The following is a 24,843-nucleotide window of genomic DNA, read 5'->3' on the forward strand; positions in this document are numbered from 1 at the left end:
TTGTTAAGAGTATGATGCTTAATTACAAACCCAAACTTTGGACCTAATGTAGCTTTGTAGTCACTCTATATAAATGTACTAAACGGAGAGTTAGATGAGTTTTATTAAGTTTAAGTGTATGATTTTTACAATAGATAAATACTTTTGTAATAGAATAACATAACCCAAAAAACTTTACAATTTTTTATATTTTATATATATATATATATATATATATATATATATATATATATTTCTTTGCTAATCAGAAGACAAAAATTAGGTAGTGAGAGTTGATGAATATTCTAATAATTTAGAGAGACGATGTAAAAAATAATTATGTCTCATAGATAAAAGAAATTTACTTTATCATACGAGAAATACATCAATTTTTTTAAGATGTTATTATACTGGAGTAGAAAGTCACATAGATAATATAAAATTTCAATTTAATTTATTAAACAAGTCTTCCAAAAATCAAGTAAATTTATCTATTATATATAATGTTTATAATGGATAATACGAGAGTGAAGTAGATAACACATCGATAAAGAGATTGTTATGATTGATAATAAATATAGGTAACACAATTTAATTAAAATAAAATATATCATTTTTTTGAACGAGTAGCTTACTCTATGCTGTATACTGTGCATGCTTTGATATAAATATTTTGATATAAATAGTATAATATAACTCTAGAGTGGACATACGGTAATTTGAATTAGAACTTTTTCAAGAACGGTTATAGGCTTTTTCTATGGAAATATCGCATTTAATAAAACAAATTTACTGTTGTTTTTAATTATCGTAAAAGTTGTAAACACTTCTTAGTAGTAATTTAATCAAAGTTGAGGTTATTTATTCCGTGGATCTTAGTAGTTCCGGAAGGAAAAATCATTTAACATCTTTTTTTTTTCTCAAACAATCAATTAACAACTATATTTAACAATAAAATATCAAGTTAAAATATTTAATACAAAATCAACGAGACCTAATAGATGTTTGATGATTCCATGATTTGTGTGATTGTTGCTAAATTTTTGGAGGAAGATCCTCTTCACATACACTACTAAATTCCTTAGTATTTAATACATTTCTTTAACTATTACTTCATATAAACCCATATTCAAATTTTAATAATGCAACTTCATTTTCGTTGAATAGTAGTATTTTACTCCATGCTACCAGCTATCCAAACATGTGTATAGAAAAACAGTCAAAAAGGGTATCAATTCAGGTGAAGGTTAATAATAACAACGAAAGGAAAATTTTAATAACTTACTCACAACCCAACAACACACATGACAGAGAGAATCAAAAGCAATATAGAGCGGCATAGCATAGCGCTTTGTCCAGCGCGTGCTTTCACATTGCGCTTTCCTAACTGAGCCGTTAAATAAACGGTTTAAGCAGTCCCCGGTTACCCATTTCACGTTCTCCGCCGTAACGCGGGCGCCGCCACCGCTAGCCACTCTGTACACGTCCTAACCGGTTCATTGGGTCACCCTATCAACTTTTCTAAAAAAGCAGAATATACGTAATAAAAATATATTTTATATAAAAAATTGGAAAAACCAAAAAGGCAATAAAATAAATTCTAGAGAGAGAAAGACACAACACCTTCGACTCAACCCCAAAGAAAGTGTTTGAATTTATTTATTTTAATTTCTTTTCCTTTTTCGGCTTTGGGGCTGCGAGTGTGTTTTTCGTTGTTGTTGTTGTAGCTGTGGTTTCGATAGTGTGAGTCGACCGCTTCTTTTCCTTTCTTTTCTGAGTTTCAACTTTCAACGCAGAAGAGAGAGAAAGAAGAGAGAGAGAAAACCTAGAGACTGTTTTCCTTTTGCTGGTTACTGTTTCTGAAATTTTCTTGTTTCGGATTTTCGTCTTCGAATTGGAGAATCGTCCGAGCCGAGGCTTGCCTATTGCGAACATTGATTTTGTTGGCTTTTGTTCGTTGTGCGTGTTATTGAAGGTAGCGAGTAGCGAGTTCGTTTGAGGCGTTCGGATTCCGCGAAGCGAATTCAAATGTTGGTTCGAAATTTGATTTCGCCGGAATTTTAGCTCCGATCTTTTGAAATTGCTCGAATCTTAGGGTTGAAGCAATGGATGTCGATTCCTCGATGGTGCCGGAGACCGATCACGATCCGGCTGTGCAGAACCACGCCGCCGCTGCTCCGCCGTCGGCTGAGACGGAGGGAGAGCAGCTAGAGGAGCCTCCGTCGTCTGGAGGCGGATCTCCGGTGCCTGCTGCGGCGCCGCAGAGTCCGTCGGGTGGACCGAGGCTGGCGCCAACTTATACTGTGGTGAATGCAATTTTGGAGAAGAAAGAGGACGGACCGGGGCCGAGGTGCGGCCATACGTTGACGGCGGTGGCGGCGGTCGGAGAGGAGGGGACGCCGGGGTACATTGGCCCTAGGCTGATTCTGTTCGGCGGTGCCACTGCTCTTGAAGGAAATTCTGCGGCTTCAGGGACTCCTTCATCTGCTGGAAATGCTGGCATACGTATGTATTTAATAATTATACTGTGGTTTCATTTTCCTTAACATATGCTATGAAGTTAATATAACATTCCTCCGAATTTTGTGGTTGAGAATTGAGTTTTGGTATTGTTAGTTTGTTGACTACAAGCTTTGCATGCTCGATGTGTTTTGAAGTAAAACCGCTGTGGAGTCTTCTTTGGATTTTCTTTACCCCTTTTAATTAAGTTATATTCAATTTGATTTACTTTTCTCGTTTGCATTTGTTGTTCTTTTGCTCTCATGATCAAACCACATCAGTTTAGTTTCTACTGTTTTTTATATTTTAAGTGAAACTCCTTCTTTGCAAATATTTCATTCCCCATCTTAGGGAAAAAATGAGTTTGTGTGATGCAATTAAATGGAATGAATTGAATTATTTACATCGCAACTTTTTTCTGTTTTATGGTTGTTTGTCATTTGAAATGTCATAAAAAATTATTTAGAACACTTTCCATAAATCTTACTTGTTTTCCTATTTTTGAGGAGAATAATAAGTAAACGAAAAATATGTCGTAGGGAACACTCAGTGTCTGTTCTGTTCCACTTCATAGCATTTGCATTCACCCAAACAAGATTGTCAAGAACTACTGCTCTTAACAGATAAACTCTCTTAGGTGGGAGGCCATGGATGATTTTATATCTAACGCACCCTACAAGCAAGATAATCTCACATTTGAGTTGTAGACAATGCATAAATTCAATTTACTTATAGATTACTTTAATTTTGGGGAGTGGTGATTGCAAGTGGCAAGGTTTAATTCTTGGCCACTTGGTCTTTTGTACCTTGTCAAGAACCAACTCTTCTATAATGCTTGTTGAATAACTAGAACGAGAGAAAAAGGAGAGAAACACATTGAATTGAACTGAATTTTATTGAATGAATTTCACACTTGAATGTTTCTGTACAACTTGTATTTATACTACATGATACAATATGTACAACTGTACAAAGAATTTAAAACTAATAATGATTGACTATGGTTGACCATTGACCATAGTTGACCACTAACTGTTAACTTTACACTAAGAACCCCCCCTCAAACTCAAGGAGAAGATTTGTCGGAAGAGAAATTCTTCACATTGAGTTGGCCATGTAGTAAAGCAAATCGAGTTTAAGATAGTGGTTTGGTCAAAACTTCTGCTCATTGATCAAGGGCATACCTACACCAACAAGGTCATCAGCGTAGCCTTTAATTTTAAGAAGATACTCTTCCATGGATTTAGACTCCAGTTTTATAGCACGCATTGCAGTACGCAGTTGTCATGCACAAGATTTAGCTTGCAGACCAAAACATTGATGAATTCTATCCCAAACTTCATAAGAATGAGTTGCACCAAGCACTCGCAATAGAATAGACTTTGAGAGTGTAGATTGAAGCCACACAAGTAAAGTCTGATCCTGAACTTCCCAACCTTCATATTCAGGATTAACAATATCAAGTGTTCTATCATGTTCACTGAGAAACTTAGAAGGAATAACTGGAATTACAACGTTACGTTGCAGTTTGTGAGACTTAATTAGTGGTTCAACGTACTACCTCCTGTGAAGGTAATTTGTATCATCCAATTTCTCAGCAATGGAAGTAAGAAAATTGAGTGAAGTAGAAGTAGAAGCCATAGCTTTAGTAGAAGAAGCACGAGGTGAGAAAATAGAAGATAAAACTTGAACAAACAATTCACTGAACAAAATGAAAGATTTGTGGCGTAAATGTGAGAGTTGAAAGTTGCGAGCCAGAAACAGAGAGAAAAGAGGTTCAAACTGTAGTTAAGCCGCGAAATGAACCGCTAATGAGAGGTGTGAGCCAGAGTGAAACAAAACTTCAATCTCAACTTGAATTAACCATGAAATTAATTGCGAACAAGACTGCCAGACAACTGCACCAATTAAATTCCTAAAAATGACAATCACTAAGAACGAACAAGTGAAGTGGTGGTTAGCAAAGCATCGTTGCAATTAACGAACATTTCAACGAATGTCACGAGCTCTGCTAGAAGAGAAAGACACATTTCACCGATTAAACCGTGAACTAGGTTAAGTGAAAGCAGATTTGAGGAGAGTGGATCGATGGAGAAGAAGTTCTAGATACCATGTTGAATAACTAGAACGAGATAAAGAGGAGAGAAACACATTGAATTGATTGAATGAATTTCACACTTGAATGTTTCTCTACAACTTGTATTTATACTACATGATACAATATGTGCTGCTGTACAAAGAATTTAAAACTAATAATGACTATGGTTGACCACTGTTTATGGTTGACCATCCATAGTTGACCACTAACTATTAGCTTTACACTAACAATGCTCAAAGCCAAGCACTTAGGTTGAGGTCTGAGAACTTGTCAATAAGTTTGGATTGGTTCCTTCAATTTTCCATATAATTTTTTTGGTTATCATGTATGATAAGTCATATGAAGTGTCATCTTTGGTTTAGTGGTATAAGGAGCTCAATGAATCCTGTTCTTTTCTTGAGAAAGAATGATTATCTCATTATATGTTGTGAATAGTATACCTTGATGTCTTGAAAATATGTATTATTTGTTTCCACGCCCTATATTAATAATTGATTATTGTTTCCACGCCCTATATTGTGCTTTTATTAATTTGAAGTGCCAAATTGCCTTTGTTCCTCAAATTTCAAAATTAGTCATCCTAGAAGGAAACGGTTCAGAACAATATGTATTATTTGTGGTGCATATCAATGTTGCTAAAAAAAAGCTTGATTTCACCCCAACATTCTTGATTATTTAGGAGTTGCCTACATCTGCATATCTTCTTCCTGAGAGGAGTGGTACAAGACAAACAATAATTTATATAGATTTATGCATGTTTCCCTTTTAAGAAAAGTTCATTTTGATTGGATTAGGGGAGTTTCTTATGTGAATAAAATAGCATTTATTGTTCCTTTAACAATTGAGTGTTATAATGTGTTTTCTTAAAATTTATCATGGTATATGATTTGCTTTTCAGGTTTAGCTGGTGCCACAGCTGATGTCCACTGTTATGATGTCTTGACTAATAAGTGGTCTAGGTGAGCTTAACCAAGTCATTCTTTCTCACCTCCTTTAAGACTTAATGTTTTTATAGACTTACCTGCTTTAAATCAGTGCTTGATAAGGGAAATACATGCAGGTTAACTCCCTTTGGAGAACCTCCGACTCCAAGGGCCGCACATGTGGCCACTGCTGTGGGAACTATGGTGGTTATTCAGGTAACATGGAAAGTATACCTTATTGTTTCTGAACTTATTCCCTTTCTTTAAATGATTAGCTTGCTTCATTAGGGAATATTGTCATGTTACACAGGGTGGCATTGGTCCTGCTGGTTTGTCCGCTGAGGACCTTCATGTTCTTGATCTAACTCAACAATGGCCACGCTGGCATAGGTTTGGATTGTAAACTGTGTTTTTTCCCTTAACGACTTAATGTGACCAATGTTATTTATCTAATCTAGGGTTCTGAATTTCATGTAGAGTGTCTGTTCAGGGCCCTGGACCTGGGCCACGTTATGGACATGTAATGGCTTTGGTGGGGCAGAGGTATCTAATGGCAATTGGAGGCAATGATGGTAACTATTCAAAGGCCACTCCTTTTGTAATGTGTGCCTTTGTTGTTTTGTGAGTGAAAATTTAAAGGGTGTCACACTTCTTGGTCTTTGCTTTCCAGGAAAGAGACCTTTGGCGGATGTATGGGCCTTGGACACAGCTGCCAAGCCTTATGAATGGCGCAAGTTAGAGCCAGAAGGAGAGGGTCCACCTCCATGCATGTGTGCTTCTGCTTCCGTGAATTCTACTTGTTTTGACTGATGTTTTGTTGTCCCTATCTGCATAATGATTTTAAGATTTTACAAACACGAAATAGGGTTTGTGTACTTTTTAGTAATTGACATCATGCAATAAGTTCTGAAGACTGTCTTCTCTAGCCAAACTGTTTAGTGGCTAAATCAAACACTCTATTCTAGTTTGCTTTTATATTAATTGATTTAAATGTTAGTTTTGTAGATTTGTTTGTCGTTAAATTGGTTTAAATGTTCATATTTTCATAGTTTTCACCTTGCCCTTTTCTTTAAATGAAAATTTTCTATATTTATACAAAAGTTAATGAAAGTTGAATTGTCAGAAATATTCAGTGGCAAGCAGTTTCTGATGCAGCTGCTGATGGTTCTGATACCATGTTAGAAGTAGAGTTTAAGCCTACTTCTAACAGTAGTCTTTACATGTAGCAGTAATGTCCATTTGTTTATTATTACTTTGTAAAGTTGGACTGTGATGTTATTTTGTGTTTGCTTTATTCTTTACTCGTTGTGTGAAGAATGTGATTATGAAGTATGTTCACATTCCTCTTCTAGTTGGTTTTATGTACAAAACTATAGTTAAACTGCAGCTCAAGTAGGGTTTGAAATAGCTTTAGTATTAGCTCAACTGGAACAAAGTTATATCATTATTGCTTTCTTTTCAATACTTTAAATATCTTACTGTAAAACATGTAAGCAAATGGATTACGTGGAGTGTAGACTTACCATGTATTTATGAAATTGGCTATTGTTCAGTGCAACTTGTCATGATGTGATTTTCGTATTCCCATTTAATCATGACTAGGTATGCAACTGCAAGTGCACGCTCGGATGGACTTCTTCTGCTTTGTGGAGGGAGAGATGCCAATAGTGTAGTGAGTTATCTATTCATTCTGTTGATTCATGAGACTTCTCCTTTTTAATTTCTAGTATTCCACTTTCCTTTATATAGGGTTGAGTTTGTTTTTTCAAAACAAGTGTTTTTTTTTTTTTGTTAAAATAAGTCTTACTTTTTTATGTGTTTATCTAATTTGTTTATTTTAAAAATAAACATTTTTCTGCTTTTAAAGTGGTAAATTCTATCCGCATATTAAATAAGTGATTTCTTTTTAAATTGTTGATTTCAGAAACACTTATTTTAAATTTAATGAAACTGGTCCATAATTGAACAAAATCTGTTGATAGTTAATTGAATGTTTTTCATATTGATGTTTGCATTTAAGTGATGAGAAACATTCGTAAACTACTGGAGTTCTTTGAGTTATTGAGTGTTCAAGTTCCAGCTTGCTTACCTGATTGTAAAATTCAATTATTTACAGATGGCATTCATAGTTGCGATCATTTTATGTTTGAGTTCAAATGTTGGCAGCAAATTGCTCCTATCATTGTTGCTTTCTGTTTTGGGCCTATCCTTATTCAGACAGACTCTAACTGAATTCCTATTCAATGATAGTTATTTGTTGCGGCTGGATTATTTCTTCCTATACTTTTCTGAGAATATTTGTTTACCACTTGTGTTTGCAGCCATTGGCAAGTGCATATGGACTTGCTAAGCATAGAGATGGTCGTTGGGAATGGGCAATTGCCCCAGGTGTCTCACCATCATCAAGATATCAGCATGCAGCGGTTTGATTCAGTCTATATTATTTTATTCTCATTTTTCTTCATTGAATATACATTCAGGGATGATGCTTAATTTAATGATTATAGGTATTTGTCAATGCAAGACTCCATGTATCTGGTGGGGCACTTGGTGGAGGAAGGATGGTCGAAGACTCATCAAGTGTTGCAGGTGCTGATCATTTGCTTAAATTTTTTGTTTGTTCACTGCTGCTCTGCTTTTTTCGATACTACATGGATTGTGCGTTAGTGGACTATTGTTTTATTTATTTTTTTTGTACTAGGAGGTATCTTTTGGCATTATTCTAATTGGAACTGTATTTTTGAATTCCTTTTCCTGTTTGTAGTATTGGACACTGCTGCTGGTGTTTGGTGTGATACGAAATCTGTTGTTACTAGTCCAAGAACTGGTAGGTACAGTGCTGATGCAGCAGGAGGAGATGCTGCAGTTGAGTTGACTCGGCGTTGTAGGCATGCAGCTGCAGCAGTTGGTGACTTGATTTTTATTTATGGTGGTTTACGTGGGGGTAAGATACAAATATAACTTTGTGTAGGTTTATCCTACTGGGTTTTATTTCCTATTTGATTTGTATCATATGATATTTTTATCACTTCACCAGAAAAAGAAATTTGATATTTTTATCAATCTAGTTATGACTATACAAATAATTACTTTGTGATCCTGCATACTCCATGAGATTCTTTTTGGTTTACATGTTCTGTTATCGAATAAAAGTAGGTAAGAGAAAATTCCAATAATCTGAATTGCTTGATATTTTCTTCTAAGATGAAAAACAAACCGTTTGTGATCTAGGATTACAGATTTATGATATAATTTGACCATGATAATGTTTTACCTTGTTTTTTTGAGCTTTCCTTTTCTATAAGAGAGATTGGGCAAAAGTCATTTGAAGAAAAACTAAAAATTAATGATCTTAGTTTTTTTACAGAAAAAAAAAAGAGTAACTTTTGAAAAAAAAAAAAACTAACGGAAAGAGTAAAAATAATTCTTTCACCTTAGCCTTACTCCTCCTCTCATCAAGAATTAGCCAAGGAAGGACAAAATAAAAATTAGTGTTACAAGCTTTCAAGTTAAAGATTTCAAAAATGACTTCCATTTCATAAAGCTCTTGTGAAGTTATTGAACTTTAACTTTAAGTTGCTTTGGAGCCATGAAAAAAGCGGGGCCAAACATAGCCTAAGATTTCTTTTATCAACTTTCTCTAACAACGAAAGTGATTTTCCTTTTGATCAAGTGGATAAAAGTTTTGCCCCAATTACTACTGTTCATGAAAATGGTCCTTCAATCTATGTTCATCTTGCAATCTGAAATGTACGATTTCATCTGATGAAGTATTTACTAGCTTTATGTTTGTTGTAATTGTTTTAGTAAATATATATACTCTAAGTTTTACTGCATGATAATTTAATCATCTTATTAATTTATAACTTCAAGAGCTGGACTGACTGTATTATGTTTATGCTTCAGGAGTCTTGCTAGATGACCTACTTGTTGCTGAAGATCTTGCAGCTGCTGAAACAACAACTGCTGCTTCACATGCTGCCGCAGCTGCAGCTGCATCTAATGTACAAGCTGCACGCTTACCTGGACGTTATGGATTTGTTGATGATAGAACAAGGCAAGCAGTTTCTGAGGCAGCTGCTGATGGTTCTGTTGTTTTGGGAAATCCAGTTGCACCCCCAATGAATGGTGATATTTATACAGATATCAGCACTGAAAATGCCATGCTTCAGGGACCTCGGTACAATAGCTGTTTTCATTTTATTGGGCAAAGTATTTAATGTTACTTGTTTGGCTTCATTCATCTGAGGGACTTTGAACAGGCGAACTGCTAAAGGTGTGGAGTATTTGGTTGAAGCATCAGCTGCAGAAGCTGAAGCTATCAGTGCAGCACTGGCTGCTGCCAAGGCACGGCAGGAGAATGGAGAGGCCGAAGTGCCTGACAGAGACCGGGGGGCAGAGGCTACCCCAAGTGGGAAACAAGCATCTTCCTTGATCAAGCCTGATTCTGCAGGTTCAAATAACGTTACCCCTGGTGGAGTTCGGCTGCATCACAGAGCTGTGCGTAATATATTTTCATTAACAGGGAAAAGTATTCTGCATACAAGTTTACTTCAAATATTTAGGCACATTTTTTTGTTGTGTTGAATTTTCTCCAGGTGGTTGTTGCTGCAGAGACTGGTGGTGCATTAGGTGGCATGGTTAGACAGCTTTCAATTGATCAATTTGAAAATGAAGGCAGGCGGGTTAGTTATGGGACTCCAGAAAGTGCAACTGCTGCCAGGAAGTTATTAGATCGGCAGATGTCTATCAATAGTGTACCGAAAAAGGTACAGATTCATCTCTACAACAAGCTATCAAATGTAGACAAAATAATTTTATTTCATATTAACAATATTAGAAAAGTACTTTGTAATTTGTCACTTTTGGTCATGTTTATTAATCTTTCATTCATTTCCGTTGCTTACTCAGCATTGCAGTTTTTGGATTATTTTTTGTAGGGGGTTTCTGTCTATGTTTACATTTATATTCTCTTTTGTTGGATTGCAAAGCATGCATGCTTTAGCTTGTATTCAAATTCAGAATTGTTTCTAATCTATTTTCCTCACTTTTACAGGTCATTGCACACCTCTTAAAGCCTCGTGGGTGGAAACCACCAGTACGGCGGCAGTTTTTTTTGGATTGTAATGAAATTGCTGAGCTTTGTGACAGTGCTGAGCGGATATTCTCTGGTGAACCAAGTGTTTTACAACTTAGGGCACCTATTAAAATATTTGGTGATCTACATGGACAATTTGGTGATCTCATGCGCCTTTTTGACGAGTATGGTGCACCATCAACTGCTGGTGACATTGCGTAAGTTTCATAGCTTCCATTAGTGGTTATATGTGAATAATGGGTACGGTTATAGTGTGCATCATGGTGCCAGTGGCAGATCCGTGTACATAGATGAGGGTGGGCAGTTGCACCCTGTCTTTTTTAAATTACAATTAAATAAGTTAAATTTTCATGTTTTTCAACTTGGTCCCACTGGTCTTGGGTTTGCCACTGATAGTGACAACGATTCATTTGGCAGGCTATTATAGGTCAACAGGGCCGTTATTGTATTGGGCATGTTTGTTGATGTAAAAGATGTTCAATCAAAACCACAACCAGCTTTCTATATTTATAACCGTTGTCTTTAAGCAACTTTTACATTATATAGATGTCTCATTTGATTTTCTATTTTTTTTCTTCCTTCAGTTACCTCGTTCTAATCTACCAGAATTGTGGTTCTTGGTGGGGCACAATAATTTGTCTTGCATACCTAGTTAGCAGAAAAATGCATGATTCACATATTCCCCTGCTGCAATGTTATAAAACCAATGTAGACGACTTCTTGTTATGTGAAGTTATGGGGGAAGTCATTGTATATTGTATATGAAAATATGGAAAAAGGTTGTTCCTGGATTCGAAACTATGACCAACTGGTCACCAAAGCCCAACCTTTCTACAATAATATAATGCATTTTTCTAGATTTCGTTTCATTTTATTTTTGTATTTAAATTACTCCAGATTACTAGATTGTTTGTTTTAATGGAAATAAACAAGAAAATTGTTGTGTCAATGTGAGTTTACTGTGACAAATGGAACAGAAAAGGATGGGAAAGAATATAAAACTATTTTTAATACTGAAAGATTTCATGCATTGATTGATTGATTAATTTTAAATGGGGCTGCACTAGAATCAAATCAATTGCACAACTAGTGTGATTTGGATCTAAGAAAATTTTCTTGGCTATGTGCACGAGCACTAATTGTAGTTCGCCCAGAGCTTGTAATTGTCTTTTCATGGACACAGTTTAGTATAAATACAGGAGTTAGATTATTTCTAGAACAATATTTAATCTCATTAGTAAAATACATCCTTTGTAATTTTTTTCTTTTATATCTAATCTTACTCAATGTAACATTAGCAGGGCTATTATAATACTTGGCATTTGATTTTCTCTATTGCTAATATTGTATAAATGACTATCAGATATATCGATTATCTATTCCTGGGAGATTATGTTGATCGTGGACAGCACAGCTTGGAAACTATAACCCTTCTTCTTGCTTTAAAGGTAGTCTTGATTGTTTAGGTTGTCTTTCTCTGTTTTTGTGTGAAGTTTGATGACCTCATATTTATGCATAGTTTTGTGAATATAGGTTGAGTATCCCAACAATGTTCATCTAATACGTGGAAATCATGAAGCTGCAGATATTAATGCACTCTTTGGTTTCCGAATTGAGTGCATAGAGAGGATGGTAAGGAATTTAATGTACCAGAAATTATGTGTTGTTTATATTGAGTTCATCAACAATCATGTTTGTTGATCAGGGTGAGAGAGACGGAATTTGGACCTGGCATCGGATAAACAAGCTGTTTAATTGGCTTCCTCTAGCAGCGTTAATTGAGAAAAAAATTATTTGCATGCATGGTGGTATTGGTCGTTCAATAAATCATGTAGAGCAGATTGAAAACATTCAGCGTCCAATTCCAATGGAAGCGGGATCAATTGTGCTTATGGATTTGTTGTGGTTAGTGCATGTGTGCTATTGCATGTTTTTCACTTTGCTTCGCCTTTCTGGTTCATAACATCATGAATTGTTTCCAGGTCTGATCCGACAGAGAATGACAGCGTGGAAGGACTGCGGCCAAATGCTAGAGGTCCTGGATTAGTTACTTTTGGGGTGAGTGCTCCTTACCTGTTTGTCATTCTAGAAATAATTTTTCAATTTTCCTCAGTAATTTGGTTGTTTCTGTGTTTGTGGATGATATAAAAAAAATGTTAATAGAAAGTAAGATCCTAATAAACATCTTTTTATGTAATAGAATTTGATAATTCTAAAAACCCTTGGCAAGACATTTCTAACGAATGCCAACACTTGGTATTTTCCACATGGTCTTGTTGAATGGCTATCGTACTTTTTGACTTAGCCGATATTCTTCTTCAATATCTGCTGTTGTGATCATTTAATTAGTGATTTGGTACTTCAGCCTGATCGGGTGATGGAATTTTGCAACAACAACGATCTTCAATTGATTGTTCGTGCACATGAATGTGTGATGGATGGGTTTGAGCGTTTTGCCCAGGGACATTTGATCACGCTTTTTTCAGCGACTAATTATTGTGGTATGTTACTGACTTCTGTATTACACTTTATTACTGCATTGATCATGTTCCCTTCTAAATGTTGGCACTGCTTGCTCCAAAAGGTACCGCAAATAATGCCGGGGCAATATTAGTTTTGGGTAGAGACCTTGTTGTGGTTCCCAAACTGATTCATCCATTACCACCTGCAATTTCCTCACCTGAAACGTCACCAGAACGTCACATTGAAGATACATGGATGCAGGTACTCCCTCAAATGTTTCTCAATAAATATTAAATAGTTGTGCTGTGTTGCAGATAATTAATTATTGATAATATTTAGCTGATGTGATTTCAGTATTCTGGTGCTTTTATTGTAAAATAAACACATGTTCATTAATGCATGCAGGAATTGAATGCTAATAGGCCACCAACACCAACTAGAGGCCGCCCCCCAGTAACAAATGACCGAGGTTCGCTGGCTTGGATATAATGATCGATCAGTAAAGAATGTCCAGAATATTTATGCCCTACTGGCTCGTGCAAATCAGCCTTGTTTTTAGTGTTTTGTAAATAGCATGATGCCATTTACGGGAGTCTCCGAACCTGTGAAATTAATCCCCGCAGTGAAGTTTTGGTTCTCACTACTCCGTCAGCAAGCCTTGATAAGATACACGTTCCCCCACTGAGGTTTGCAAGGTTCGCAATCCTCAGTTCCCCCACCCGTTTGTAAATTGAGCAATAGGTTACGAGATCAAGTTTATGGTTCTGTCATGGAGGCTATTTTTGTCTTCAATTCTTACATATTTTTTACTGCCCTTAGGCTATTGTTGAGGTTTTGTTCATCAAGAGGACAGGAGGGTTTTATTTTTTTTATGTGATGGTGAGATATATAAATCAGAAAGTTTGGAGGTTCATGTATCATAGGTGTTGCTCTGTATTTTTCATCTTTGTACAATTAATTTTTGCGTGGAACCATATTGTCCTACGAAGAATGTGAATTTTGATAATAGATTTTGCATTTTATTTCGCACTGTTAACCTTTTTCTTTACAGTTGTGCTTTTGATACTAATAACTATTGCGGCGCCTAGTTGCTAAATGAACGAGTTTTCAACTTACAATATACATATACAAAAAAATAGAAAAATCTTCAACAATTGTATTGTCACTATCTTTTCATCTTACTGCGTGCTGCATACGTGGATTTGTGAAATCAAATTCTCCATAAACATTTCAATGCTTCACTGCGGATGACCAGTAGTCACAAGTTTCTTTTTCAAATTTAATAACTCCTATGTCAGTATTGGGATGTAACGTCCTAGCATCCCACCAAAAAGGTCGCTGGAGGTCTACATTCCATTAACATAAATCTTTATACAGGTATCAATCAAACCGATACATCAGATAGCCCTGCTTCAATGAGTTCTCTCGAACTCCTTGGTTTAATTGATAGCTGTCATCATCTTCTAACAAATGGAAGAATCCATACCCCTAACCTCTTTTTACAGGCCTTTGAACGTAGGATTTGTTGGGGTCCTCGGTCTTAAGCTTCGGAGGGCGAATTTCCCCTTTCTTATTCTGCAAACATTCAAAATGGTACATAGTTAAAGCAGTTAATCCTTAGCCCCAAGCTACATGTCGGACGGAAAAGTAATGATATATCTCACCTTCTTTCCACCCTTCATAAAATCTCTCCAACTGGATACCTGATGATGAATTGCATTAATTCATACATTTTTTTTTATCAGGAAAAAAGTACGGCATGCCAAGAAAATTCAGCTTATTTTTTAAACAGATGATGAAAAAGCATAACAATACTTAAATCCTTACTACTACGTCATTTAACTATTTTCTATTGTGTCCCCAACGATGGTGTTTCTTCTGTTAAAAAATTCTTAATAAATATCACATTATTTTACCATTTTCTACCTTACAGATAAGCAAATTACAGAAAACCAGAAGTATATGTAGAACATGAACAGAATATTGCCAAATTCTGGAATACTTTATAGCTACAGTGTAGATTTCAAAGGAGCACATCAGAAAAAATAAATGCTTTAGCCAAAGGTTTGATGCATAAAATGAAGTATAATGATTAAGTCATAGAAAACTAACCCTCTGCTCCCGTGTTCCTTCCCATTCCTCCTCGTGTTCACGCTTCCTTTTCCACATTTCCTTTTGTTCCTCTTCATCCTTTTTCAATCTGCCTTCCTCCTCAGATATCTAAATAACATTCAATAACTTACAAGGAATAAATTATCTCCAAATGAATCCGCTGACTTGTTACTGACATTTTCAAAGACACATGAAAATTTGGAATGGGTTGATTAGAGCATACCCTCATTTGCATTTTTCTTCTTCTCCATTCTTGTTCTGTTAATAGTTCACGAACTTTGACTTTGAGCTCCTGCTGGAATTCCTCCGACTGTTCATATTGTTTATCATATTTTCCCTGCAAAAAAATAAAATGAACTTTTTAAAAAGCAAGGGTATACTCTCTTTTAACAAATAGTAATAGACTAAGTTTCCAATATCAAAAGTCTAGTAATCATAGCACTGAGTGTGTAATCAGATCATCAGATCACTAGGGAGGCACAGACAGACATCACCAACACACAACACACACAATGGGAGACTATTCTAAAATTTTAGGTTGCAAATTCTGGTGTGAAGGATCTTAAAATTGCAAAAGAACCCTAGTAAAATTATACATACCTCTTCGACCAGAGATTTAATTTTTGAAGCTGTATCTTTCTTGAGCTGTTTCTTCCTCTTTGCTCTAAGTTCTTCTGCAGTTCATATAAATGAAAAAAAAAAAAAAAGATAACTCTTCTTTCATATGTATCTAGCTTTCCATGATGAATAAAAAGAAAACACAACAAAAGGAAAGCTCAATCCCAAGTCACAAGTTTGGGGTTTGCAATGAGGGGAAAACACTATTTGTTAGAGGGATAAAGATAGTACACCAGATATCAGAATAATTCAGAACATGCTACAAAGTTGAGTGGAAATAATAAGCACCTTTGAGATATATATTAAGAACTAGATGCCGATCACAAAAGACTAAAGTATAACTAACCTTTGGCTGAATTAACTTGGCTAAGAAGGTAATCCCTTTCATTTTGATCCAGTAATAACTGTTGAGCTTTTGCTAACGCTGCATTCATTCAAGTAAATACCACAGAAAAACTTAAAAAAAAAATGCAAACTGCCTTTTTTCTGAACCCTATAGCTGAAAAACTACTTCTTTTAGATCAATACAATATAAATCAGATACAAAATACAGAACCCATTTGATCACACAAGGAATTAAACAAAAGGATCCAGCTTTCAACTTTCCAATATTGTAGTTGTAGCCAGTAAAGGGGTAGATATTGAACCAAATAGCTGTTGAATGATACATAAAATACCAATGGTAGTAGGTTAAGCTGAAGTAGATACAGAAGAAAATACAAAGTAAATAATAACATATCTACTACGAAAAAAGTTAAAGTACAAGAGTATATTGAAAGAACTGTTTATAAATTCACAGTAGTATGTATGTCTCCTGAAGCTATATCAAAGTAACTGAGAAAAATGATGCATTCATACGGCACACACTATTACTTGAAATTTTGAAGCCTATTATCCTCATCTATGCCAAGGAAAGAAGTAACCTCTCCCAATATGTCAAAGATTTTGGTCAATAATTATTCTAAAAGTAACATGACTCAATACATTTATGCACTTCTTTGTCTTCCGGAAGGAAATTACAAGCTTGAGACTCAAGCTATTGTCCCTAAATAATTTATGTCTTTGATTGAAGAGGAATGTAGAACTTTACTAGGGCTTTACCATTTTATGATGTATGATCACAGCAATAGCCTTCAGGACTCTGGATAGTTAATAAAAAAAAATGTTCTAAAGCAATAAAGTATCAAAACATAGTTCTATTTGAAATGAATGGGGCACAACTCAACCCCAAAAGCCAATTTAAGAGAGAAAAGTTCCTTAGTCTAATGCAAAGGCTACTTTCTCTATATTCCTAGTTGATGCGGGACATCTTAACACAACTCCGAAACCACCAAACGTCTACATGTGCCTCAATATCAACATTGATATGCTCCGATACCATAATAGATATAAACTAGGCCTGACCAAAGAAACTAGTTACGGGTGAGGAATGTCTGTCTTATAAGGACTACAATGGCCATGCTCACAGAAAATATGGGACAATTAGCACGTTCAAAGAAAGATAAGCAAGTAAAATATTTAATTCTACTGAGGCTATCATAAAGCATGTATTCATGTACCTCCAAAAGCCTCCTTTGCTTGTGGATGCTTGCATTTGTCAGGGTGAACCATCAATGATAACTGCATAAGATTGGAAAAGTATGTTACGAGAGAAGCCAGGAGAAGGGTTGAAACAGTCCTCGAGGAAGACATTACCTTGCGGTACTGTTTTTTCACATCATCCATTGATGAATCAAATGATAGGTTTAGATATTCAAATGGATTCAGCTTAAAACAAGAGAGAATCCTGTGTAGAAAATAAAACCCAGAGAATGTCGATTAGAAAGTTGAAATAATAACACAATTTTTTGTTTTCAACATAAATATAGGGTAATAAAGATTAAGAACCGAGACTATCTTCAAAATTGCAAATTGAAGAATAAATTAGTTTAAAATTCACAACCATACAAGCTTGCCCCCTTTTTTCAGCCATTGTTCATCATTAATGAACCATCAATTACTGATTTCAGCTCCAGCCTAAGGCCTGACTGCATGTATGTTACATCTTCCCTCAAAGATAATACTTAATTTATTCCAGTCCGCAACGAGCACAACACATACAATGCTAGCATTATCTACACTTCAAATAATTCTCTCAAGTTGCAATCAAAGGCCAACCATATAACCATGCGAATGAATTTGTTTCTTCCCGGCAAAAATACAATACTGCAGGCAAACGTCGCTCAGTTCCTGTTGATACTAAAATTCGCCAGTTTTACGAAAAATTGACAAAAGCATAGCATCTACGAAAAACTGAAATTCAAAAACGAAAGAAAAATTAAATGCCAATCACATATCTCCATCCTCACACAGAAGCATATCATCGACGTTCCAACAAATCAACCGACAGAATTTTTGGATCACGCAAAAATCTCAGTTGAATAAGCTTCGGCGATCCAAACCAAAAGAATTAGCAAAGCAAACACTCAAAAAACCACAACATAAATTCTCCAACAGATACAAAATTAAACAGAAACGACTATCCAGAAACCCTAATCATGACCTAACCTAAACATATAATAACAGCACACGCATACATGCATCAAATTACACGAAATAAATAGACATTTGCAGAAAAATTAAATTCAGAAGCATACAATCACACAGCGAAACATACGCACAAAAGAAAGAAAGAAAGAGAGGGAGAGAAGTACCTAAGGACTTCGTTGTCCCTCTCAACTTCGCTAACTTCGGCGAAGAAGTTTTTGAGAAGCAAATCGTCGTTGACGGTAGCCGCGTGGTTTATGTCTCCCATTTTTGCTTCTGTGGAATTCACTATTCAATTCAATTTCAGCTTCGAAAACGAGATTCGCCGATCTTAACTTTCAGAATCCTCTCAAACCTCTCTACTCACGAACCACAGTTTTTGACGCCGTGTGTATGGCTTACAATTACATAATATTATAGCGCAGTGTTTGTTTTATTTTCGCTTTATTCCTGAAAAGAAAAAGGGTTTTATTATCTTACTTCGTTCGACAATCAAACTAGGCTTGCTACTATATCTCCTTCCGTGTCGTATCTCACTACAACGAATGTCGTTTTAGGGCTGGTTGAAGTTAGTATGAAGTAATTATGAAAAAGTGATCAACATTTTTTTTCTTCTCATGATTAATGTAAAGAAACATTCACTTTGAATATCTCTTATAAATATGTCATTTTTTTTATTCTTTTTCCGAAAAAGAAACCACATGAATGGCTGGTGTAATTGTATAAACAATCATATTACCCCATTAAATATCTTTTAATATAATTGATCTCCAAAACATTACCCATTTTATTTTATAAGTAATAATTTAAATGATATATATAACAGTTTTCTTTTATAAATGATAAAACAACATTTTCATAGTAAATTATTGGTGTATTCATCTAACATACCCACTTTTGATTAAGAATTTAAAATTTGTGCAAAGTGTTTTAAGTTTAAAAGTTTTACTAAGCATTTTTTTTTTAAGATTTTAGTTCGTTTTTAAAAAGAATAAAGAAAATTTATATTTGTTATTATTGTTACATTGTTTTTGAGCCGAAACTTTTTCTTCTTCTACCTCTATAATTTTTAGGTGTACTTTCATAATCTTCAAAAATCATCATTTTATTTTTTGTAAAAGTGATTTTTGAATTATGTGATTTGAATATATTCCAAAATAAGTGTTTCATAATTTCTGAAATAAATTTTTTAAAATATGATTTCTGAAACAAGTATTTTGAAATAAGTTTTTCAGAATATATATGTATATATATCTAATGTTTTTTTAAACAATTTTTTCAGAATACATTTTACACATAATCTATTTTAAAATAAGTTTTCTAAAACAAATATTTTTTCAGAATAAGTTCTCTCTCTTCATTATAACGGTAGCACATCAAAAGTGGTGAGTAATTACATGATAGATTGAGAGTGAGAAGGGTATTTTAAAAATTTTCCCTGTTACGGAACTGCAGTTAGTTATATTGAGGGTGTAGAAAAGAAATCCCTGAACCCACTGAATTTCGGCTTTGAGTTTTTCTTAAGATTATTGTATTTTTAAAACATGTGATATATATATATATATATATATATATATATATATATATATATATATATATAAAGATATGCAATTAAATTAAGTAATATAATTAAAATTAAAAAATAATTATTTTTTATTTAAAAAAGTATTATAACTAACTAAGTTGTTTACAGTTTATTTTCAATATATTAATTTTGAACGATTTGTAAAATAATTTGTTTTACAATATATCATAAAAATAATTTCTAATATTTTAAAAGTAAAAAACAGTTTAAAATATTTAAAATAAAAATATCATAATAGGGAAGGATTGAATTGAAGTCAATCCAACTTAAATAAAGATCATTTAAAATATTTAAAAAGTAAAATCATACTCATGGAAAAATTGATTTTCGCTCAATTCTATATTTTGTTGTGGTGTATTGTTTTTCCATCCGCAAATACAGAAGTTAAGATATAATTAAAGTAAAAGTTGATTATGTTGTGATTGCTCCATCAATAATTGTTCTTTACATTTAATCACATCATTAAAAGATGATGGAAAGCTATGGTGATGATAATTAACTTTAAAGATGACGCACATAAAATAAATTTGTTGGAATAATAGATTAGAAATAAGGTAAGTTCAAAACTTATTTTATAAATCGATCTTCTAATGTAGAGTTATACTTAAATTTTAAAATTCGAAATATGAATCTAAATCTCACCTTAAATAAAAATTATAAATACATCGTTTTCAAATATTTGAATTAAAAGTGATGTTACATGAGATAAACTCATTTCAAGATCTTGTAATTTTTTAGTGATCTCTCTCTCATGAATGATATTCAAAGTCAAAAGACGAATCCATACTATAAAAGAAATTATTTGGTAGGTTTATTAGACCGCTATCATACCTCATGTCTTTAATCTTGATTAACCTCAGGAGTTGGGAGGCAAAAATATCATAGGACAGATCACGTTGTTCCCAAAACATAAGACCAGTTAGAAAGCACACGACCAATTTCGAAACCCTATTGGCCTATATTTCGCAAAGGGAAAGAGATTGAAAAGAAACCATGATAAATATTTAAAGAGGACAAGACAGTCAATCTGGTCAAAGAAAAAACTTTGATTACGAAATTGTTGATAGCACAAAAAACATAAATATAATTCATGAAACTGTCCAAGAATTTTTTTTTTTTCTTTCTCTGATCTTACAATTACAAACAAAAGTATTAAAACTCTCTCACTATCCCTTTTCTCACCCTCTCAATTTTCTATTATTTGAGTACAGTTCCCTGAACGAGTGGAGCTAGGTGGAGAGAAAATGCTACAGCAGTAAATAATTTGGGTTAAGTAACAAACAAGTTTTCAATTAGCAATTAGACCAAATCAGGATCTGAGGTCATGTAGCAATACAATAAGGTTCCCAGAAGAGAAAAGACCTCCTAGAATCCTTGCAACTCTTGAAGTTGTTCTCTAAGGAAGAGTAATTGTTGTGGTGGTGAAAGGTAAACGTTGTAGGAGAAGGTTTTGGTGTGGGCTTGGTTTTGCAGTAGTATTCATAAGCACTCAAAGACGAGGGAACAATTCGAGCCCTTGGCCTTGGTGGCAGAGGACTATGTTGTGCCACATCAACATCCTTAAAATTGACAACATCGTTGAACTTGAACTTCTCCGACCATTTTGGATTTCTATTAGAATCTCCTACTCCACTTGGTTTGTTCATCATTAATGCTAAGCCAATCCCACTAGACAACAACATGGGTGCATGTTCTTGCTCCTTCACACAACTCTCAGATTCCTCTGCCTCATCATCACCTTCTTCAAACTCTTCTTCTTCTACTTCAGACATTTCAGCAAAAGTGAGGACAAGACGACCGTTTTGTCGTTCAGCAGAAAAATTGTTCTGAGAAGGAACAGACACGGCTTGTATGAACAACCTTCCGTTATCACGGTGGGATCGCATGTGAAGTGAAGGGAGTGGCGGCGGAAAAGAACGAGGAGAAGTTCTTTTCACAGCATGGTTTTGTTTTGGCACGTGAAACTCTTCCTCGTGTGAAAGTTCCACTTTCTCTTTCTCTTCTTTTTCTTCCTTTTCTTCCTCTGAATCCTCTGTCTCAGATGGTGAATAAGAAGAGAACCCATCTGAGCCAGTTTCGGATCCCAGACTCTCCGTGCATATCTGGAGACTCTTTTCACTCAGACAACTCTTTGATCTTCTCACAAGTGGATGAACATAAGCAGGGATTATTACTTTGGAGCTTTCTTCGTTCGCTTTCTTCGACAAAACCGAACTCCATATGTCAAACTCTCTCGATTTGTCCACATTCTCCTCCTTCTGAATAATCTCCCAAATTTGGCACCGGTTTTGTTTGATTTCTTCGCTGTTGTCATCTTCCGACGAAGATGAGGAGTCAGCAACAGTGGGTTCTGTGAATGAGCGAGAGATTTCTTCTGAGGAAGAGATCTTTTTGATGGGAGAAAACCCGTTTTGAGAAAGCCATTTCTTGGAAGACATGTCTGCGGATAGAGTGCGTCGAAGAGAAGTGGCGGAATCGTTGTTAGATCCCAAAATGGTGACAATGCCCTGCTTCTGCATCAGAAGAGTCTCTTCGTCTATTCTCCGAGACTTAGGTAATTGGATTTTCTTGTTCGTACAAGTTGACATCTTTAGTACCAAATGCACAAATATCTGCATGAAAGACAAGAAAAACTGATAAGAAAATGCGAATTTGAAGTTACATATTTGGTGCATGCATGTGAATTTTGAGAAAAATAATGAAATGGGAAGCTTGAAAAACTAAAAAGATGATTTCTTAATAGATGAAGAGTTAGTTACCTGAGAGTGTGAGTTACGAAGAAGGTAGAAAGGGTGAGGGTTGTGACGATTGAGATGATGTTAGAGGAATGGTTGTGGTTGATGGTAGTGAAAGTAGAGGAAATGGGGGGTATTTGTAGGGTGCCAAAAAGCTTCTTCAACCGTATCCCTTACGCCACCGTGAAAAGTTACCTTTATTGCTTTTTTTTATTTATTTATTTGTTTTCTACATTTTCATTATTTCCCATTTCATAAAAAAGGTGTCATGCAATCAAACTCCTGTTGGTTCATAATTTTGCTGTTTAGCCATAAAAGATGTATTCACTGTCACACCACTGAGAGGTGAACTAAAATGAAAAAGGTGTAAATCAATTTGAATTCTTTTTGTTTGATTTTCTTTTGATAATCTGTTGTTGTGCTTGTGCTTTTAAAATACAGTTACAATAATCATGGATTATCAATTTTGAAGTATCATGAAATGTTCATATTAATGTCTAACATAATTTTATTTAAAAAGTATCAAGAATTCAACTTCTACAAATTATTCAATAAGTTAAATAATGGTAATTAGCAATAACTAGTGGATACTGTGGTACCATTAATTTAGTTATATGAAGACTAATGAGTGTGAAATCTTGAACAGTTGGGAATAATATGAGCGCGGTACAGCTAAACAAAACTTGTAGAGCAGTGAATACATTAATTCTATTGGATTATATGGAATTTGCTTAGCCAACAACGCATTCTTTGCTTCTTTTTTTTACTGGGTTTATAGATATTAATTAAGGGAGAGTATGGCCACTGTAAACAACTTGTATCAGATTTTACAATAAGATAATATCCATGTTATTAGTCACCTATGTCTATAAATGCAAGTTGCTTAATCAACTTGAAAAGTAGTAGCACGAAAATAACTTGATTTTTATTGATTTTTTAGGTGTTATTCTTTATTGAACATTAAAAATATACTATATTGATATTTTAAATATTTTTTAATATATTTTAAAATGTCAAAATTAGTAATAATTAATATATTATAAAAAAACACCCATCAGAAAAATCAAATTCGAGTAGTATTAACCATTTCCTGCACTATCAGAGTCCACACATGCATGAGTATTTCATATAGATTTTATTGGTGTCACTTTTTAATATATTAAGAAAAGTTAAATTTTAAAACTACAAAGTCAGTATATTTTAAACATGACACCAAAAATTTAAAACAAAGAATCCAAATTTTATATCATATACGGAAAAAATTAAGTCATTATAATATATCTTAAGTGTAATACGTAATAAGGTAATTTAGTGATTAAACGAAAGAGAAGAAAGAAAATGATCGTGAATTAATCTCTACTAACAATTTAAAAAATTAAGATTGATAATGAATTTAGAAGAAGGATAAAAAAGATCGTGAGTTTAATTCTTTCTCATTAAAAAAATTAACAACTAATCTTTCTCCATCAAACAATAATAATTGTCATACTTATACAATGTTTAAATTAAGTTTAAAAATAATAGAGGTTATTCTAAAGACACAAAATATCTATTAAGAATAATATAAATAAATTACTACTGACATCATTATTGTTTATTTATTCCTATATATATAATTTTGAAATACTAACTTAAACATCTAAGGCACACCATCTTATGATATAAGATATGTCAATATGAACCGAAAACCTTCAGACACAATAAAGTTAATCAGAAAAAAATATCTTTTTCTTACACATTTATAGAAGGTATGATATGATCACACGAAAAAAAGAAAAGAAAAGAAGAAGAGAAGTCTAATAAATATGTATTACATGTATTTATATTTATATATAACATGCAAGGTCACTTTCACTATGTTATTCAACAAGTGTAGCTGATGACCTACCACTGGTTTAGTATCATAAACTTACTTTATTAGGAGGGCAAAAAGCTATTCCATCATGCAAAAACAAGAACACTCCATAATTGGGAATGACAATTACATTAGAAAAAATAATCATTAAAATGGGTTGAGGTTTCTACTTTTTTTTAAGTTACAAGGTGATTTAATGGTAAAATTGAAAAATAAAAACATGTAAGCATTTATAGGTTCAGTTCTTCGTGCAAAGACTTATTGTTTTAGTCATAAGGTACCGAGACCAGTTAGAAAAATACTCAAAAATGTAATTTCTCTTTTCCTAATTTCGGATCTTCTTTTAACTTTT

The 24,843-nt window shown here is 34.1% G+C and overlaps 3 protein-coding genes across 3 annotated transcripts; 1 reads left to right on the forward strand and 2 right to left on the reverse strand.

Annotated features, from left to right (window-relative positions):
* Positions 1–1,566: 1,566 nt before the first annotated feature.
* LOC114185145 (serine/threonine-protein phosphatase BSL3) lies at positions 1,567–14,096 on the forward strand. Its single transcript, XM_028072695.2, has 21 exons — positions 1,567–2,484; positions 5,475–5,535; positions 5,637–5,715; positions 5,810–5,889; positions 5,977–6,071; positions 6,170–6,269; positions 7,102–7,171; positions 7,821–7,922; positions 8,007–8,088; positions 8,264–8,443; positions 9,406–9,679; positions 9,762–9,999; positions 10,098–10,268; positions 10,556–10,794; positions 11,961–12,045; positions 12,131–12,229; positions 12,303–12,502; positions 12,580–12,655; positions 12,963–13,098; positions 13,182–13,321; positions 13,466–14,096. Exons 1-21 carry the CDS (start codon positions 2,085–2,087, stop codon positions 13,547–13,549), a joined length of 2,991 nt encoding a protein of 996 aa, XP_027928496.1. The 5' UTR covers positions 1,567–2,084; the 3' UTR covers positions 13,550–14,096.
* Positions 14,097–14,186: 90 nt separating this feature from the next.
* LOC114185146 (Chaperone DnaJ-domain superfamily protein) lies at positions 14,187–18,784 on the reverse strand. The gene is made up of 9 exons (XM_028072696.2): positions 18,484–18,784; positions 17,486–17,576; positions 17,350–17,410; positions 16,137–16,214; positions 15,773–15,846; positions 15,396–15,509; positions 15,173–15,280; positions 14,725–14,763; positions 14,187–14,635 (listed from the first exon to the last, which is right to left on the reverse strand). The coding sequence occupies exons 1-9, from the start codon at positions 18,582–18,584 to the stop codon at positions 14,549–14,551; spliced, it is 753 nt and encodes a 250-aa protein (XP_027928497.1). The 5' UTR covers positions 18,585–18,784; the 3' UTR covers positions 14,187–14,548.
* Positions 18,785–20,929: 2,145 nt separating this feature from the next.
* Positions 20,930–22,758, reverse strand: LOC114183553 (protein FAF-like, chloroplastic). The gene is made up of 2 exons (XM_028070622.2): positions 22,661–22,758; positions 20,930–22,513 (listed from the first exon to the last, which is right to left on the reverse strand). Exon 2 carries the CDS (start codon positions 22,487–22,489, stop codon positions 21,224–21,226), a length of 1,266 nt encoding a protein of 421 aa, XP_027926423.1. The 5' UTR covers positions 22,490–22,513; positions 22,661–22,758; the 3' UTR covers positions 20,930–21,223.
* Between the last annotated feature and the right edge of the window lie 2,085 nt (positions 22,759–24,843).

Source organism: Vigna unguiculata, chromosome 5 (assembly GCF_037176805.1).
Source record: "Vigna unguiculata cultivar grain cowpea cultivar isolate G323 ecotype 2 chromosome 5, ASM3717680v1, whole genome shotgun sequence".
Lineage (NCBI taxonomy): Eukaryota > Viridiplantae > Streptophyta > Magnoliopsida > Fabales > Fabaceae > Vigna > Vigna unguiculata.

Coding starts and splice junctions, on each gene's coding strand:
- LOC114183553 (XM_028070622.2), bottom strand. CDS start 22,489: ATGTCAACTTGTACGAACAAGAAAATCCAATTACCTAAGTCTCGGAGA.
- LOC114185145 (XM_028072695.2), top strand. CDS start 2,085: ATGGATGTCGATTCCTCGATGGTGCCGGAGACCGATCACGATCCGGCT. Junction 6,270..7,101: donor GAGGGTCCACCTCCATGCAT/GTGTGCTTCTGC, acceptor AATCATGACTAG/GTATGCAACTGCAAGTGCAC. Junction 8,444..9,405: donor TTATGGTGGTTTACGTGGGG/GTAAGATACAAA, acceptor TTTATGCTTCAG/GAGTCTTGCTAGATGACCTA.
- LOC114185146 (XM_028072696.2), bottom strand. CDS start 18,584: ATGGGAGACATAAACCACGCGGCTACCGTCAACGACGATTTGCTTCTC. Junction 15,847..16,136: donor CCAAGTTAATTCAGCCAAAG/GTTAGTTATACT, acceptor TATGAACTGCAG/AAGAACTTAGAGCAAAGAGG. Junction 15,510..15,772: donor TTAAATCTCTGGTCGAAGAG/GTATGTATAATT, acceptor ATTTTTTTGCAG/GGAAAATATGATAAACAATA.